Below are 13,674 nucleotides of genomic sequence, written 5' to 3'. Positions count from 1 at the left end.
CACTCCAGGAAATCTATTAACACCAGATTTCTGTTTGTCCTTCTCCATTGTCCTCCTCCTCCTCCTCCTCCTCCCCTTTGTTCCTCTCCTCCTTCTCTAACTCCCCATCCTCGGTTGTTTTTTTGTTCTTTTGGTTTCCCTACCTCGTGAAGTGGCCGTATCAAGTACCTCGAAATGTATCAGATGCTGCTCCACATGTCCCCACCCTTAGGTTTGGGAAAGAAATGTCCGCCCAGAGTCGCCTACAAGGTAGACCCTCCTCCTCCTCCACCCTGGCTCGAGCCAGTGTCTGTGCTCTGCTGTGTTTCCCCTCCTCCTCCCCCTCTTCCTCTCCTTCACTTTGTTTTGCTCTGATATTTTGGGGTGCCAGCCGCCCCCCCCTCCCCAGCCTCCGTCCTCATCTCTCCTGTCTCTCCTGCTTGTGTGGGCTCAAAGCCATCTCTAAAGATAATGACACGGAGCTTTTCCCAGACCATCAGGACCTCAGAAACTTACTGTGGAGCAGTGTGTGTGTGTGCGTGCGTGCGTGCGTGCGTGCGTGTAGCTGTTGCTTTTCCAAGGGAGAAACACTTTCTGTGTGTGCCTTTCACTCTTTGCTGCTCATTCCTTCTCATCCCTTCCTCCCATGTCATTTTCACTGTGGGTAGTATTTATATGTGTGTGTTTGAGTGTGTGTGTATGTGTGTGCGTTACTGCTGCTGCACAATACCAACAAATTATGCAACTGCTGGATTTTAATGATAGTAATAAGGAAAAGTTCTCTTGCAGTCCCCTGTACAGGAGTCCAGTCACGTTGAACAAAGGATAAATGCATACAGATGATTTAAATTTGTAAATATACTTCTACACATGATCAACAAAGGATAACTCAGTGAATGTTCAAATGATGATTTTGAGTGCTTTGCTGCATTTATATGAACCTTGGCGAACTCACCGTTGTTAATATTCAGCACCGGACCCCAGGTTGGGAACCACCACTGGTCTAAACAACTCTTTCGCTTTCAACTGCTATCTGATGAATTTGGAGGATTTCCAGGATGAAGCAAAATAGAATCACAATAAATGTTTAAGTGAGGATGTAAAAATAGCTCTCCTACTGTGTGCATGTGAGAGTGTGTGTGTGTGTGTGTGCGTGTGCGTGTGCGTCTTGTCCGCGTCCGCCCCGCCTCATCCTGACTGGTCTCTGACTGTCTGCACTGCCTCTGTTAGCTCATGCAGGTGAATGCTTTCTGTGTTCAGGGGAGCTCAACTCTTAACCCAGCCCACACTCAGCATCCCGTTCTGGCGCCATTAGTCTCCCTCCTTTAATCACTTTCATTTGCGTTGAGTCTTCCTGCTAAGGCTGCTGAAGCTCGGAGGAATGGACTCTCTCTGTTTTCATTGCTACTAGCTTCTATCACACGTAGAGCGCACCCGGCCTCCTCAACTCCAAGTTGATGATTGCTAGGATGGCGAGCACAGAGTGGAGCTCCTGCGACTGTCCAGGCACCTTCATGGTTATGCGTTACATGCCTTCTCTCACCTTTCTTTGGGTCGATGTCAGTCTTGCACCAGTGCACTTTGACTTGCGGCGTAGTGCATACCGTAGCCAGTAGCAGTGAATGTGGATGTCTAGTTTGTCTCTTCTGTGCGTTCTTGTGGAGAAGGCTTTTTGTGTGCTGAACCAAGTCACAGGAAGTCTTTTTTATTTATTTATGTTTTTTTATTATTTTTTTTGAAACACCATGCAGCCCAAATTTTTGCACCAAAACTTAGCGGAAGGGAAGTGAACCTGACAGCAGCACACAGATTGATTTCTCCGGGTGGATTCTGTGTTCCGGGCCGCGGCCGATCGAGCTAACGCACATGTGTCACTCGGCCTTCTCCCCCAGCGCCTCGTCAAGATGAACATGCCCATCGCCGACGACAACACGGTCCACTTCACGTCCACCCTGATGGCGCTGATTCGCACCGCGCTGGAGATCAAACTGGCCTCAGGTGAGACCAGGACCCAAGACCTCCAGATCAAACTTCGGCACACTTTTAGATTTAGCCATGATTTGCCAGACTGGGGTTCACGTTGCATTTCATGACATTTATGGAACTATAATGGAGACATGAAGACATTTTTGCTGCTTCAACTATTTTACCTGTTTTAGCCCATTTTAGCTGTTTTACATTTGAACTTTTTTGGCCATTTGAACAGTTTCAGCTGTTTTACTATTTATATCATCTGTTTTAACTAGGGATGTGCGATACCACTTTTTTTCAGACCGATACCAAGTACGAGTACTTCATCTTCAGTACTCACCGATACCGATACTTGCATACCGATACTTTATACACATAAAATTTAAAATAATGCAATGAGATTATTTTTGAAAATGAATTTTATTTCCAATAAAAAGGCAGCCCAGCCACTACGTTTAAGTCCAAAATAATAGTCTGAAAAATAAAACAAGCAACTGAGTTTGCACTTATTTAAATGAAATTAAGTGCAAGACAAAACAATTCCTCTGAGTTTTACACTTTACATAAACTAAGGTTTTTAAATGTACTAATTTGAATGATTTTTTTAAGAACTAAAGTCAAAGATAGAAAAACCCCTGAGTTTAAAGAGTTGCTGGTGTTCTCTGTGCTGCTCTCGGATCTCTGCTCTTCAGTTTCTCGGTTTTCTGGAGAGTTTGCCGTGGAATTGCTGCCGGAGTTTTCTTTTTTTCCAGCACAACAGCGTCAGACTCTCGTCCACAAGCTTCGCCCTGAGGTTTTCAACAAATTACTAGTGGTAAATGAACAACATCGCGCACCTCCTTTAGCAATTTTAGCATTGCAGAGTTAGCATTCTGCAAAGCTCGGCTCGTTTTCACTTATATAACAGAATTTCCACACCGGCGGTTCTGGTGAGACGAGCAGCCGTTCTGGATTCATTCCTGTTGTCTCTGCTCTGGATGAGACTCATGGAGAAGTGAGTCCGCTGCAGTGTAGCCCTGCGCCTGTCAGCGACTCCAGAGAGGAGCTTCTTCCTCTTTCATGTTTGTCGGCAGCTTGCATCCCATTCAGCTGCACTACCGCCAACTGCTGGTGAGGAGGGCTTACTACGCGTGGGGTTTTCTTGCCGTGAGTATCGGCGGCTGGCATCGGTAGCCTTCACGAGTACCCGATACCTTGAAATAAGGCCAGTATCGGCCCGATACCGATACCTGGTATCGGTACTCGCACATCCCTAGTTTTAACTATTTTGCCTGTGTCGCCGCCTCAGCTTTGTCATTTCATTTCATGAGCTATTTCCACTAACTTACCCATTTTAGCTCTTTTAGCTTTTCTTGGAGTTTCAGTTGTTTTGTCTATTTTATCTGTTTCAGTTATTCTATTTTTATTTTGGTTGTTACAGCTATTTTAGCCATTTTTGTCTTTTGAAACCATATGTATGTGTTTTTACTGTTGTAACTGTTGAAGCAGTTTTGATTGTTCCTGCTGTTGTAGTTGTTGAAGCCATTCTAGCCGGCCCTGCTGACTGTTTAGAGTTCAGAGTCCGTCTCCGTCTCTTCCTCGGTGGGTTTTCAGGCATGGTGGCCCAGCGACTATCGGACGCTGAGCTGAAGAAGGAGCTGTCCACGGTGTGGCCCAGCCTTTCCCAGAAGACCATGGACCTGCTGGTGACGCCTCACAAGCGTACGTATCCCCTCCGCCACACACTCCCTCCTCGTCTTTGCCCTGCTGTTCCAGAAGTTCACTTCTCCTGTTCACTCACTGACGTAACTCAACAATAACCCCTAATGTCTCCGGGTCATCACCATGGAGACAGCCCATAATGAGGCCTGGTGATGGCTGCTGTGATCTGTGGGGTCCTTCGCGTTTACCGTACCCTCCACTTCCTCTTACTGTCCCCGAACATGAGAATAAATACAAACAAAATGCCTGAGATCATTTTAGAGATTACAAGTCGGAATTAATAGCTGCTCCACAGTCATCCTGCGAAGTCACACACCTGTGGGTCACTCTGAACATCTGTGTGTTACTGTAAACATCTGAGTTGCTGTAAATACCTGTGTGTTCCTGTCAGCATGTTGCTTCTACATGTGGCTCGGCCGTGACTGTGTGTGTGAGAGAGCTGTTGTTCTGCTGCCACCTGTTGACCGCAGACGTCCTCCACACACTGTGACCACAGCCAGGACCTTCCAGCTCCTCTTTCTTCAGTTCCCTCTAAAATCTCTTGTAATCACTTCCTGTGAATTAATCAAGTGTCTCGCTGGAAGAAGTTCCTCTTATTTAAACCAAAGAATTCAGGAGACCAGCAGCAAATAGAGATGGATGGAGGAGGAAGGGAGGAGTGAGTCAGCACTATTTCATCTTTTCTCCCCCCCACCTCCCTCCTTAACTCACATTGTGTCTTCTCTCCTCACCCCTCCTCCTCCTCCTCCTCCTCCTCCTCCTCCTCCTCCTCCTCCTCCTCAGCCAATGAGCTGACAGTTGGGAAGGTTTATGCGGCGTTGATGATCTTCGACTACTACAAGCAGAATCGAGCCCGGAGACTGCAGCTGCAGCAGCAGCAGGGCACATCAGGCCCCCCGGTACAACATCCACAGCACACACACACACACACACACACACACACACACACACACACACAGGGGACGCTGTAGCACACTGCTGCATGGACACACACTCACACACACACACACACACATTTGGACTGTATGCCCACACAAACACCACGATGAAACCTTTGCACTCACCAGCCTTTGTTTTCTTCTGGTGATGTACAAAAGTTACCATCTGCTTTATTTATTCATTATCTTAAATAGAAATGCATTTAAGATGCCTGAGGAAAAAAATCTTCTGCCACTACAATCTGAAAAGATGATTTAGATTTAGATGGAGATTAAACTGGAGTTTTTATTGAAAAAGAAAGTCACTTGTTTTTTTTACTTTTTGCAATTTGTATTTCAGTTTAGTTAATTTTAATTTTTTATTAAATTTGCTTTTGTTTAAGTTATTTTGCTATTTGATTATTTCCAATTTAAAAAAAAAAGAAATTGATGCATTTTTTTATTGTTTAAATTTTCATTTCCATGTTTAAAGGTGCATTAAGGAGTTTGCACATTTTATGCGAAACAGCGCCCCCTGCAGGCCTTGGGCGTAATGCAGCTTAGTGAAACTCGTCCCTGTGGCTGGCGTGCACGGAAGAGGGGAACTCCTTCCTTGCTCGTTTAGTAGCGCTCGAGTAAGATGTAAGTTTCTTCTGGCTGGTGGAGTCTGTGTGGAGCTGTGGCAGTGCTAGAAGCCAGTCTGTTCTGACTTTCTGGAAGATCCTGCTCAGTTGTTGCTCACTAAGCATCTGGCGGAGTAATGGCGGACAAAATGAAACCTAACTAAATCAGGTCAGTGGGAGCGCGCATTACATCATTCCTTTCAAATTCTCCCCAAAAAAATGCTGGTGCCGGACCGGCACTGCGACTTTCAAGTGACAATTTAGCGCTGTTAGAGGAACTTGTAATGAATATGTCAGGGCACATTGTACACATCATTAAAAATGTGTAACATATTTATGGTGGAAAATAAGTATTTTTAAGGTTGGAAAACTCCTTAATGCACCTTTAAGTATTAAATTCATCTTCTTTTCCGTATCATTTGAGAGCCTTTCCCCTTGTTGATGCCGGTTAAGTTCAGGTTGCAGTGGCACGGCGTTTCTTCAGTTTGCACCTGCTGCGCTGGGATTAAGGCAGATTTTGGGTTGTGGCTGCAGGTTCTACTTCCACCCCTCTGGTGCATGTTGGTTTGCTCACAAGCACTCAAGCACACTCACACATGAAAGCATGAGCTCCAGAAATGAATAGAATATTCTGCCCCGGGTGTCCAGACCAGAGGGCGGTGGTGGTTCTGGCCTCTCGACCCCCTCCATCTAGCCGCCACCCCCCCGCGGTCTGTATCCGGGAGCATCGATATTCTGCCTGCTGCCTCTGAATGTCTTCAGCATGGTCCATGGTCTCTCCTCCACAGTGCAAGGTCGGGGCTCTGTTTAAGCCTCTGCTGCCTCTGACTCACATGCAGGAGAGAGACCTGCCGCAGCCCAGACCCCTCGCCCAGCCCCAGCCGCAGGCCCCGCCCAGCTCCAACTCCCTCAACAACGGGGGCGCCGCCGTGTAAGTCCCGCCTCCGGGGGACGCAGCCACACCCACTCCGCATAACAAATCAAACACAGAGGCACAAAAATACTTTAGTCTCAACGTATTATATGCTCATCCCACAAATGCACCAGATGTGATTTTCTCTGAGGGATGATCAACGTGTCCCCCCCTTCAGTTTTGTTTTTTCAATCTCTTTCCTGCATGGATTTTAAAATTTACTTCACCACAAACCAACCTCGTTAAAATCAATGTGTTTGATACAAAAATAAAAGTCCCACCTTCAAATGGACTTTCTGTTTTAAAGATGTTTCTTCAAACCTGAAACTTAAAGATAAAACATATTCACATCGTCATATTTCCAGAACGTGCAGATTTTGAGACAGGAAAGCAGCTTTACGCGCCTAGTTCAAATTTCGGTTTTTAGTCTTTTATTGATAGTTTTGAAAAATTGACTCAGAGTCTTCCAATGTCAATGTCTTCCAATATTTTGCGTTCTTCTCATTAGTGAAGTAGGTTTTTTTCAACACATCTTCTGACATGTTTCGACTGTTTTCCCATCTTCATCAGAACGTTGTGACAACATGTCAGTGGTAGGTTGCAAAGCCCTAATTGCCCGAAGAGAAGTGAGCAAAGTACCGATTCACACACAAAAAAACGGAACTACCTATAAATTTCCAGGCTTTTAAATGATGATGATGAGGTGACTCATTGAAGGTGAGTCACTGGAAGTGAAGTGTGAGTTTGTGTAACTGGCCCCACTGACAACACGCAGGCCGAGTCACGACCGCAGCGTCAAGCCGTCCTCTTCCTGGGCGACAGACAAACCCAAAGAGCCGTCTCGAGCTAGGACCAAGAAGAGCGTGTCCCGGGGTCCGTCCGAGGACGCGCCGGACGCCGCTGCCGCCGCTCAGGTTCGGCACACGTCGGCAGGAGAGCGGTGCCCGTTCACCCGCAGCCCGACACCGAGCGGATCCTGTGTCTGTGCTCAGGAGTCAGTGGAGATGAGGAAGATGGAGACCAGCGTCAGCAGCACCATCCCGGCTCCCGGTTCCGGTCTGGATAACCAGGGCAGAGCCGCCTCCATGCCTCGACTCAACGCCGAGCTGCAGGTGAGAACACATCGGACCTCTGCCACATGCATGTCTGCTGTGCAGTTGGTTTGACCAGTGGGTCTAAATGAGATAAAACCCAGAGACACTAGATTTTGCAACCTTTTCTGGACTTTCTTTGAGAAATTGAAGCCATTTATAGAAAAGTTTCACATCTAAATGGTAAAATGTGTTTCATTTGGTCAGTTACACCTAATTCTATTTTTCTCTTCTATTTAATTTGTGTGATTCTCTGTCTGGTTTGACTTGCCTAAAGAATTTTTGAGACATTCTAGAGTCTAGAAAGTGTGTTTTGTTTTGAGGTTCCCCCACTGGAGGGGTTCCCCCCTGCTCGACAGCACACTGACTCAGCTTCGCTCAGCTTTCTGTAGAAGCTGTGTCTCCAGTCTGAAAAGCTCCAGATGAATCTTTCACTGAATGCTCATTTCCTGAGTGACGCTGCTGTCGATCGATCGGAGCGTTTAAAGTGCATACCTCCTGCGGCCCGCTGGGACCGGCCCGTTGTTGATCCTGCTCTCGCAGCCCCTGGAACAGGCTGCAGTAATCTGATTACACTCTGGCCGGCCGCCAGCTGTTTGTCCAGTATTGTTTTTCTCCCTCTGCCAACCGAAAACTTGAGAGTGGCTGCAAATGGTTTGGAAGCCAGAAGATTCTTGGGGAGAGGGAAGGGTAATTGTGTTACGCTGGAGGATTAATGAAAGGATGGGTGGAACAGCTTGTTGACTCCTTTTTTTTTCTCCTCACCCTCTGGAAGAAAGAGCAGGAAATCCTCCGGCTGATTGGATTAATGCTGGAAATGACCTGCTGCTGCTGCTGAAGCATGATGGGAACTGCTCCTCCCAGTCCTCACCTGCACCACTTTATCTTCCACTTTTAGCAGATTACTTTTCTCCTTCACGTGAATCCAGGAGGAGTCGTCTGTGGGTCGTGAAACCTGAGCGAGCAACAAAGAAAATGGATTTGGAAAAACGCAAAAGTTTGATTGCACTTTGGGGATCTGTTTGCACGAAAATGGCGCTTTAGTTTTGAGTTCATTGCTCATCAACGTCCAACCTGGCGGTCTGTCCATATGGATTTCCGTCTTCTCCCTTTGTTAATGTTCGTCAAGTATTTTTGCATGCAACATTACAATAACAGTCGTGATAATGTTCCTGACACCGCCGCCGCCTAATCAAGATTCAATATGCTTTTTAAAAATCTGACAAACCTTTTAACAAACACTTTCAGAGCTTTTTCTATGTCGCAGGAAATCAGTTTGTAGTTTCAGTGTGCATCAGAAAAATCCATTTCTGTGAGTCACTGTAAGCTTGGTGTGTTTGTCATGTTCTTTAAACGATGACGTGTTTTCGCCGTACTGATGTACTTTAATCCCTCCATCCTTGGTGAAGTGGCTGTTCCGCTCTCTGTTACTGACCGTCCTGTTCTGTCTTTTGTCTCAGCGGAGTCACTCCCGTCACTCTCCTGGGATCCACCTGGCCGTACGTACACACTCCTCACACCCTCGCTTCATTTTTTTTTTTTTTCAGAACTGTAGAAGTAGTAGAAGTACCTCCACTTTCTTTGTTACAGTTTGATCATTTAAATGGGGGTGCTCAAGAAGAACTCTCACACATTCTAGAACTCTGATACATTCTAAAGCACTGATACATATTCTGTTAGTCCCACACTGTCAGAGCTCAGTCAGTCACAATGATCATGTTTAATTGCTACATCATCAAATTGGTAATTTGTTTTAAAATCTTTTTTGATGCTAGATTCGTCTTCTGGACATTTTATGGCTGTAATCAAATGGAAAATAAGACATTATTATAATCAATTATCATTAAATACAAATAAAACAAATTTCATGGTATTTGGTAACAAAATGATCAAAATTCCAAAAAAACTGATCATTAACGACAGAGCCGTCGAACTAGTAAACCAAACCAAATTTCTAGGCGTGATTATAGATAACAAATTAAATTGGAAGGCCCATATTGACAACTTCAAAAGAAAAATATCAAAAATAATAGCTATCTTACACAAAGTATAATATTTTATCAACAAAAAAATCCCTCCACACACATACTGCTCCCTTTTATTGCCATATCTAACATACTGTGTGGAAGTGTCGGGGCAGACGTATAAAACAATAATCCATCCGATCTTCATACTACAAAACAAAGCAATAAGAATTATCAATCAAAGCGACTATCATGCACCAACAAATCCCCTTTTCATTAAAAACCGGTGACTTAAACTGGATGACTTAACAAAGTTAAACACAGCACTTATAATGTATAAAACATATCACGATATTCTCCCAGACTGCATGCAGACAAACAAAGAGAGACCAGATATGATTTAAGGGGCACTGCAATAGACAATAAAATAAAAGCAAGAACAAACACTAAAGGACATTGTGCCTCAGTCAAAGGGGTGAATCTGTGGAACAGCCTGGACAAGGAACTGAAAACAGCAAAGTCTTTGAATATATTCAAAAAATTATACAAAACAAGGGTCATTAATAAATATATTACACTGAAGTAGCAGACAAACCCAACAACACACATCATACAGAACTTACAACCAAGCTAAACTTTCCGTTTTGTTTTTTGTTTTTTTTTTACTAATCATTCGTTAATTCACTCATTTATTCATTATGTTAGTTTGTTTGCTTTTCTGTAATCTATCCCGCTTTACCATTTACTCTAAGTACTACTCTTATCGGCCTCAAAAATGGGGGGAAGTACAAGGAGGAGGGAGGAAAATTGGACGGAAAGGGAGAGGACAGGGAAAGGAAAGGGAAAAGACGGGGGAAGAGAGAGTAGAACTAAAAGGAAGGAAAAGAACAAATGGAAAAGAAAAAATTGCTACAAAAGACAGGAAGAATATTTCAATTAACAAAAGCGTTTCCCTTTGCCATGTTCTATTTAGATTTTTGTCTTGTTGTCTTGGCGCGACTTGTGTAAGGTTCTATTTCATTTTCATACAGCGGCGAGGTAATGGTGGGCAAAATAAGCTTCGGCTTCAGCCCCAAACCTTTTCAGCCAAATGATATGTTAACTGTGTGTATATGTGTGATGTGCGTTTAAGTGTATGTATGCATATGTGTATGTATGTATGCATGTATATGTGTGTGTGTATATATATATATATATATATATATATATATATATATATACAGTATATATATATGTATATATATATGTATATATATATATATATATATATATATATATATATATATATATATATATATATATATACATATATATCTGTCTGTCTGTGTCCATGTATGTGAGTGTACATGTATATGTATGCATACATATCTTATCTGCCATGTATGCTTTATGGCCGAAATAAAATCTAATCTAACTAAAAAAACAAAACAAACAAAAAAAGCCCATGGCCTGAGCTGCAGATGGTTTCACTCTCAGATCAGATGAGTTTCTCTGGTTCTCCCCCTCAGACTGTCCCTGATTCCAGTCCCATGAAGCGGTCCGCCTCCACCGTGGCTCCACAGCGGCCCCAGGAGGTCAACCTGAGGGACTACACCCTGGAGAAACCCAGCCAGGACCGGCCGCACCACCACCATCACCACCACCACCGCTGCCACCACCGCAGGGACAGAGACCGGGACCGAGACCGGGAGAAGAGGCAGAGGTCTCTGGATACACCTCTGGGTGCTCAGCCTGCCAGCTCTGGTCAGTTACACACACACACACACACACACACACACATATGTACACACACTTTTTTACTTTACATTGACTCACTTACATTTAATTTTGTGGAAATTTATTTACAACTCGCCTTTAAACTTCTCTGCAAGTGTGGCCCCCAGCCTGTCCGGGCCCGCTCCCCACCGCAGACCCCCGCAGTTATATTTCCCCCCCCCGTGCAGGAGCGGCAGGAGAGCCGGCGTCCAACCCCCCCGCCTCCAGGGAGCGAGGACACGACCGAGGGCGCTCCCACGAGAGGAAACACCACCACTCCTCCGCCGACAAGCAGCGCTACTACTCCTGTGACCGCTACTGCAGCCGGGAACACTGCCACACCAAGTCTGCCACCGCCAGCTGTGCTGCCTCCCCCAGCGAGGGGCAGGAAACCAGCAACAAGCAGGTGGGGGGGCAGGAAATCACCTCAGGCCGATAGCAGGGCTGCGCCTCACAAAGACGGCAGTTCTGAGGGTCTTCATCTGGTTTCGTCTCAGAGCTCCTCTATAGAGAGAACCTGGATAGTTTTTCACATAAAGAAACAAGCTGAAGCTCAGAGGTGGAGACGAGAGCAACAAACACACTGATGTCAGGAAGCAGATGATCCACTTAAGTAGATGACGACTCACAGTCGTCTGTTTTCTGGAGGAAGTTTTACTTTTTTTCTGTTACATTGACAGTATATTTTAGCTTATTAAATCATGCTTACTTTTCTTTCTTATAAAGTTCTTATAGTTATTACTCAAAGCTCAGTGATGACAGTTTTAAAAAACAGTAGTTATGTTTTTAATAGAAATATTTTTTTGCTTATTTAAAGTCTTTTCAGTACTTTCCAGTACTTTCCTAATGTTACTAAGATGAGTATATTTATTCAATTTTCTCTAAATTAGTATTTGTTCATTAGTTTCTTTCTAAACCTAAAGCAGCTTCACTTAGTAATAAATCTAAAGTGAGTCAAGAGAGAAAAATCCCCCTTTTCAAGCTAGTTTTAGACATTAAAATTCATTGCGTTGACTGTGTTTTTGTCTGCTGAAGTGGTTGATAGGATGTTTTAGGGTGGGGGGAGATTTTCCCTCCTGTCCATCTGTTTCCAGAGTGTTGATGAAGTGTTGGACAGAGACGGACGCTGCTGTCTCTCTTCTGCTTATTTCTGCTCTGTCTGCTGTGTTCAGCCTTTCATGGCTTCTCGCTTCTTTTCCCACTTTCTCTCTTCATGGTTTTCCATCCATTTGTCCTGCACCTCGCATCAGTGTGTCTCCTCTCTCCGTCTCCTCTTCCTGTCTGTCTTCATGCACCATGTTTTGCTGTCTCTTCCTGTCCTCCGTCTTCCTCCCTTTTTTTCTTTCCTCATCGTTCTATCGTTTCAAATTGCTTGTCCACTTTTCATCTAGGGCAGTGGTTGGGTTAAAGGCGGCCCCGTGGCGCTGAGCTCCGCCTCGAGCACGCCGAGCCGCGGCCGCCGGCAGCTGCCCCAGACCCCCCTCACCCCGCGGCCCGGGGTGGCCTTCAAGACTGCCAACTCCTCCCCCGTGCACTTTGTGTCCAGCCAGTCGAGTCTGAGTCCAGGCCGGCTGAGCCGCGGCCTGTCGGAGCACAACGCCCTCCGCCACAGCGACTCCCGCCACCTCCTCCCCTGCCCCGTCACCCGCATCAGCTCCGAGCCCTTCCTGGGCCGCGGCCACGGCGAGGCCCCGGGCGGCCCCTACGGCAGCCTGCGGGACCAGCTGGACGTCTTCCGGGACGCGGCGGCGGCGTCCCCCGGCCCCCGCGCCGGACGCTCCTCTCGGACCGCACTGCCCCGCTCCATCGGAGCCCCGCCCCCCGCCACACGGCAGAACCTCGGGTTGCCCAACGGGTACCACTTCAGCTTCGGCGGCGGCGACGGCGGCGGCCCCGGCCCCGGCGTCAGGGCTCCCAGGTATTACCAGGAGGCGGAGGAGGACGAATGGTGCTAGCATGGCTTCAAACCAACCTTTTGAATGCATCCTGGAGGAATCGTGATGAGTTTTATCATCTTCTTTGAAGGCTTTAGTTTACATCGTCACTGTGTGTGTGTTTCAACCCGACCCCGGAGAGTCGACCGCGTTCAGCCGCCGATGTCTGAATGTCAGCAAAACAAGTACCCTCCTCTCCGGGGAGTACGTAGCATACGGAGCTCCTGCTCATTTCTGATGTCTTTGGAGGGGCTGCTCCCAATTCACGCTGACCTCGGAGTCTTCTGACGCCGTCTCCGACCCTCAAACAGCGACACACCGCGCGACGGGGCCAGGCGTCTCAGAAAACTGGAATATCACGGCAGCGTGGCTCAGTTACTTCAGCTCTCATAACAGAAAAAGTTCAAACATCTTCTACATTTTAATTGTGACCACTAACGGTAAATAGGAAAAACATCCAACGTTACGGTATTTTTTTTATACATATATTTTTTTTATTATATAATTATTTTTCATGACTTTCAAAGTGAAATGATGAAAAACAACATCTTTTAGTGTTTGTGTGATAAATCTAAAATGCATGGAAGTTTCAAAATTTTGGGGGAAAAATTGATTTTCCATCATTATTCTAATTTGAGATGCCCTTTCAAATGAAACCTATATGAAGGAAAACGTGGTCAAAGCCCCAGTCCGTACTTTGAGAACTGCTGGTCTACGTTAACCAAACTAAAATTCAGTTCAGTCAGCTTAGATTGAGGTTTTGCTGTTTGAGAGTCGGAGGGCAGACTGAAGCTCTGACACTCAGGTGATGAAGACGAGGAGTCAG

The 13,674-nt window shown here is 45.7% G+C and overlaps 1 protein-coding gene across 2 annotated transcripts in view; it reads left to right on the top strand.

The window, feature by feature from the left end:
• The window catches only part of cacna1ba (calcium channel, voltage-dependent, N type, alpha 1B subunit, a), a 99,065-nt gene extending 86,076 nt beyond the window's left edge, over positions 1-12,989 (top strand). Inside the window, exons 42-52 of one of the 2 annotated variants that reach the window (XM_030105731.1) lie at positions 153-249; positions 1,872-1,977; positions 3,544-3,651; positions 4,435-4,550; positions 5,980-6,122; positions 6,880-7,018; positions 7,097-7,216; positions 8,656-8,694; positions 10,668-10,902; positions 11,103-11,320; positions 12,306-12,989. In XM_030105731.1, the coding sequence (XP_029961591.1) occupies positions 153-249; positions 1,872-1,977; positions 3,544-3,651; positions 4,435-4,550; positions 5,980-6,122; positions 6,880-7,018; positions 7,097-7,216; positions 8,656-8,694; positions 10,668-10,902; positions 11,103-11,320; positions 12,306-12,869 (1,885 nt within the window). In that variant the 3' untranslated portion in view covers positions 12,870-12,989. Of the gene's footprint in view, positions 1-152; positions 250-1,871; positions 1,978-3,543; positions 3,652-4,434; positions 4,551-5,979; positions 6,144-6,879; positions 7,019-7,096; positions 7,217-8,655; positions 8,695-10,667; positions 10,903-11,102; positions 11,321-12,305 lie in introns of those variants that run through there. The other variant, XM_030105730.1, reaches the window with a different exon arrangement.
• Positions 12,990-13,674: the final 685 nt, after the last annotated feature.

Source organism: Salarias fasciatus, chromosome 12, assembly GCF_902148845.1.
Source record: "Salarias fasciatus chromosome 12, fSalaFa1.1, whole genome shotgun sequence".
Taxonomy (NCBI): Eukaryota; Metazoa; Chordata; class Actinopteri; order Blenniiformes; family Blenniidae; genus Salarias; species Salarias fasciatus.
This window is presented reverse-complemented; position numbering and strand designations above follow the sequence as displayed.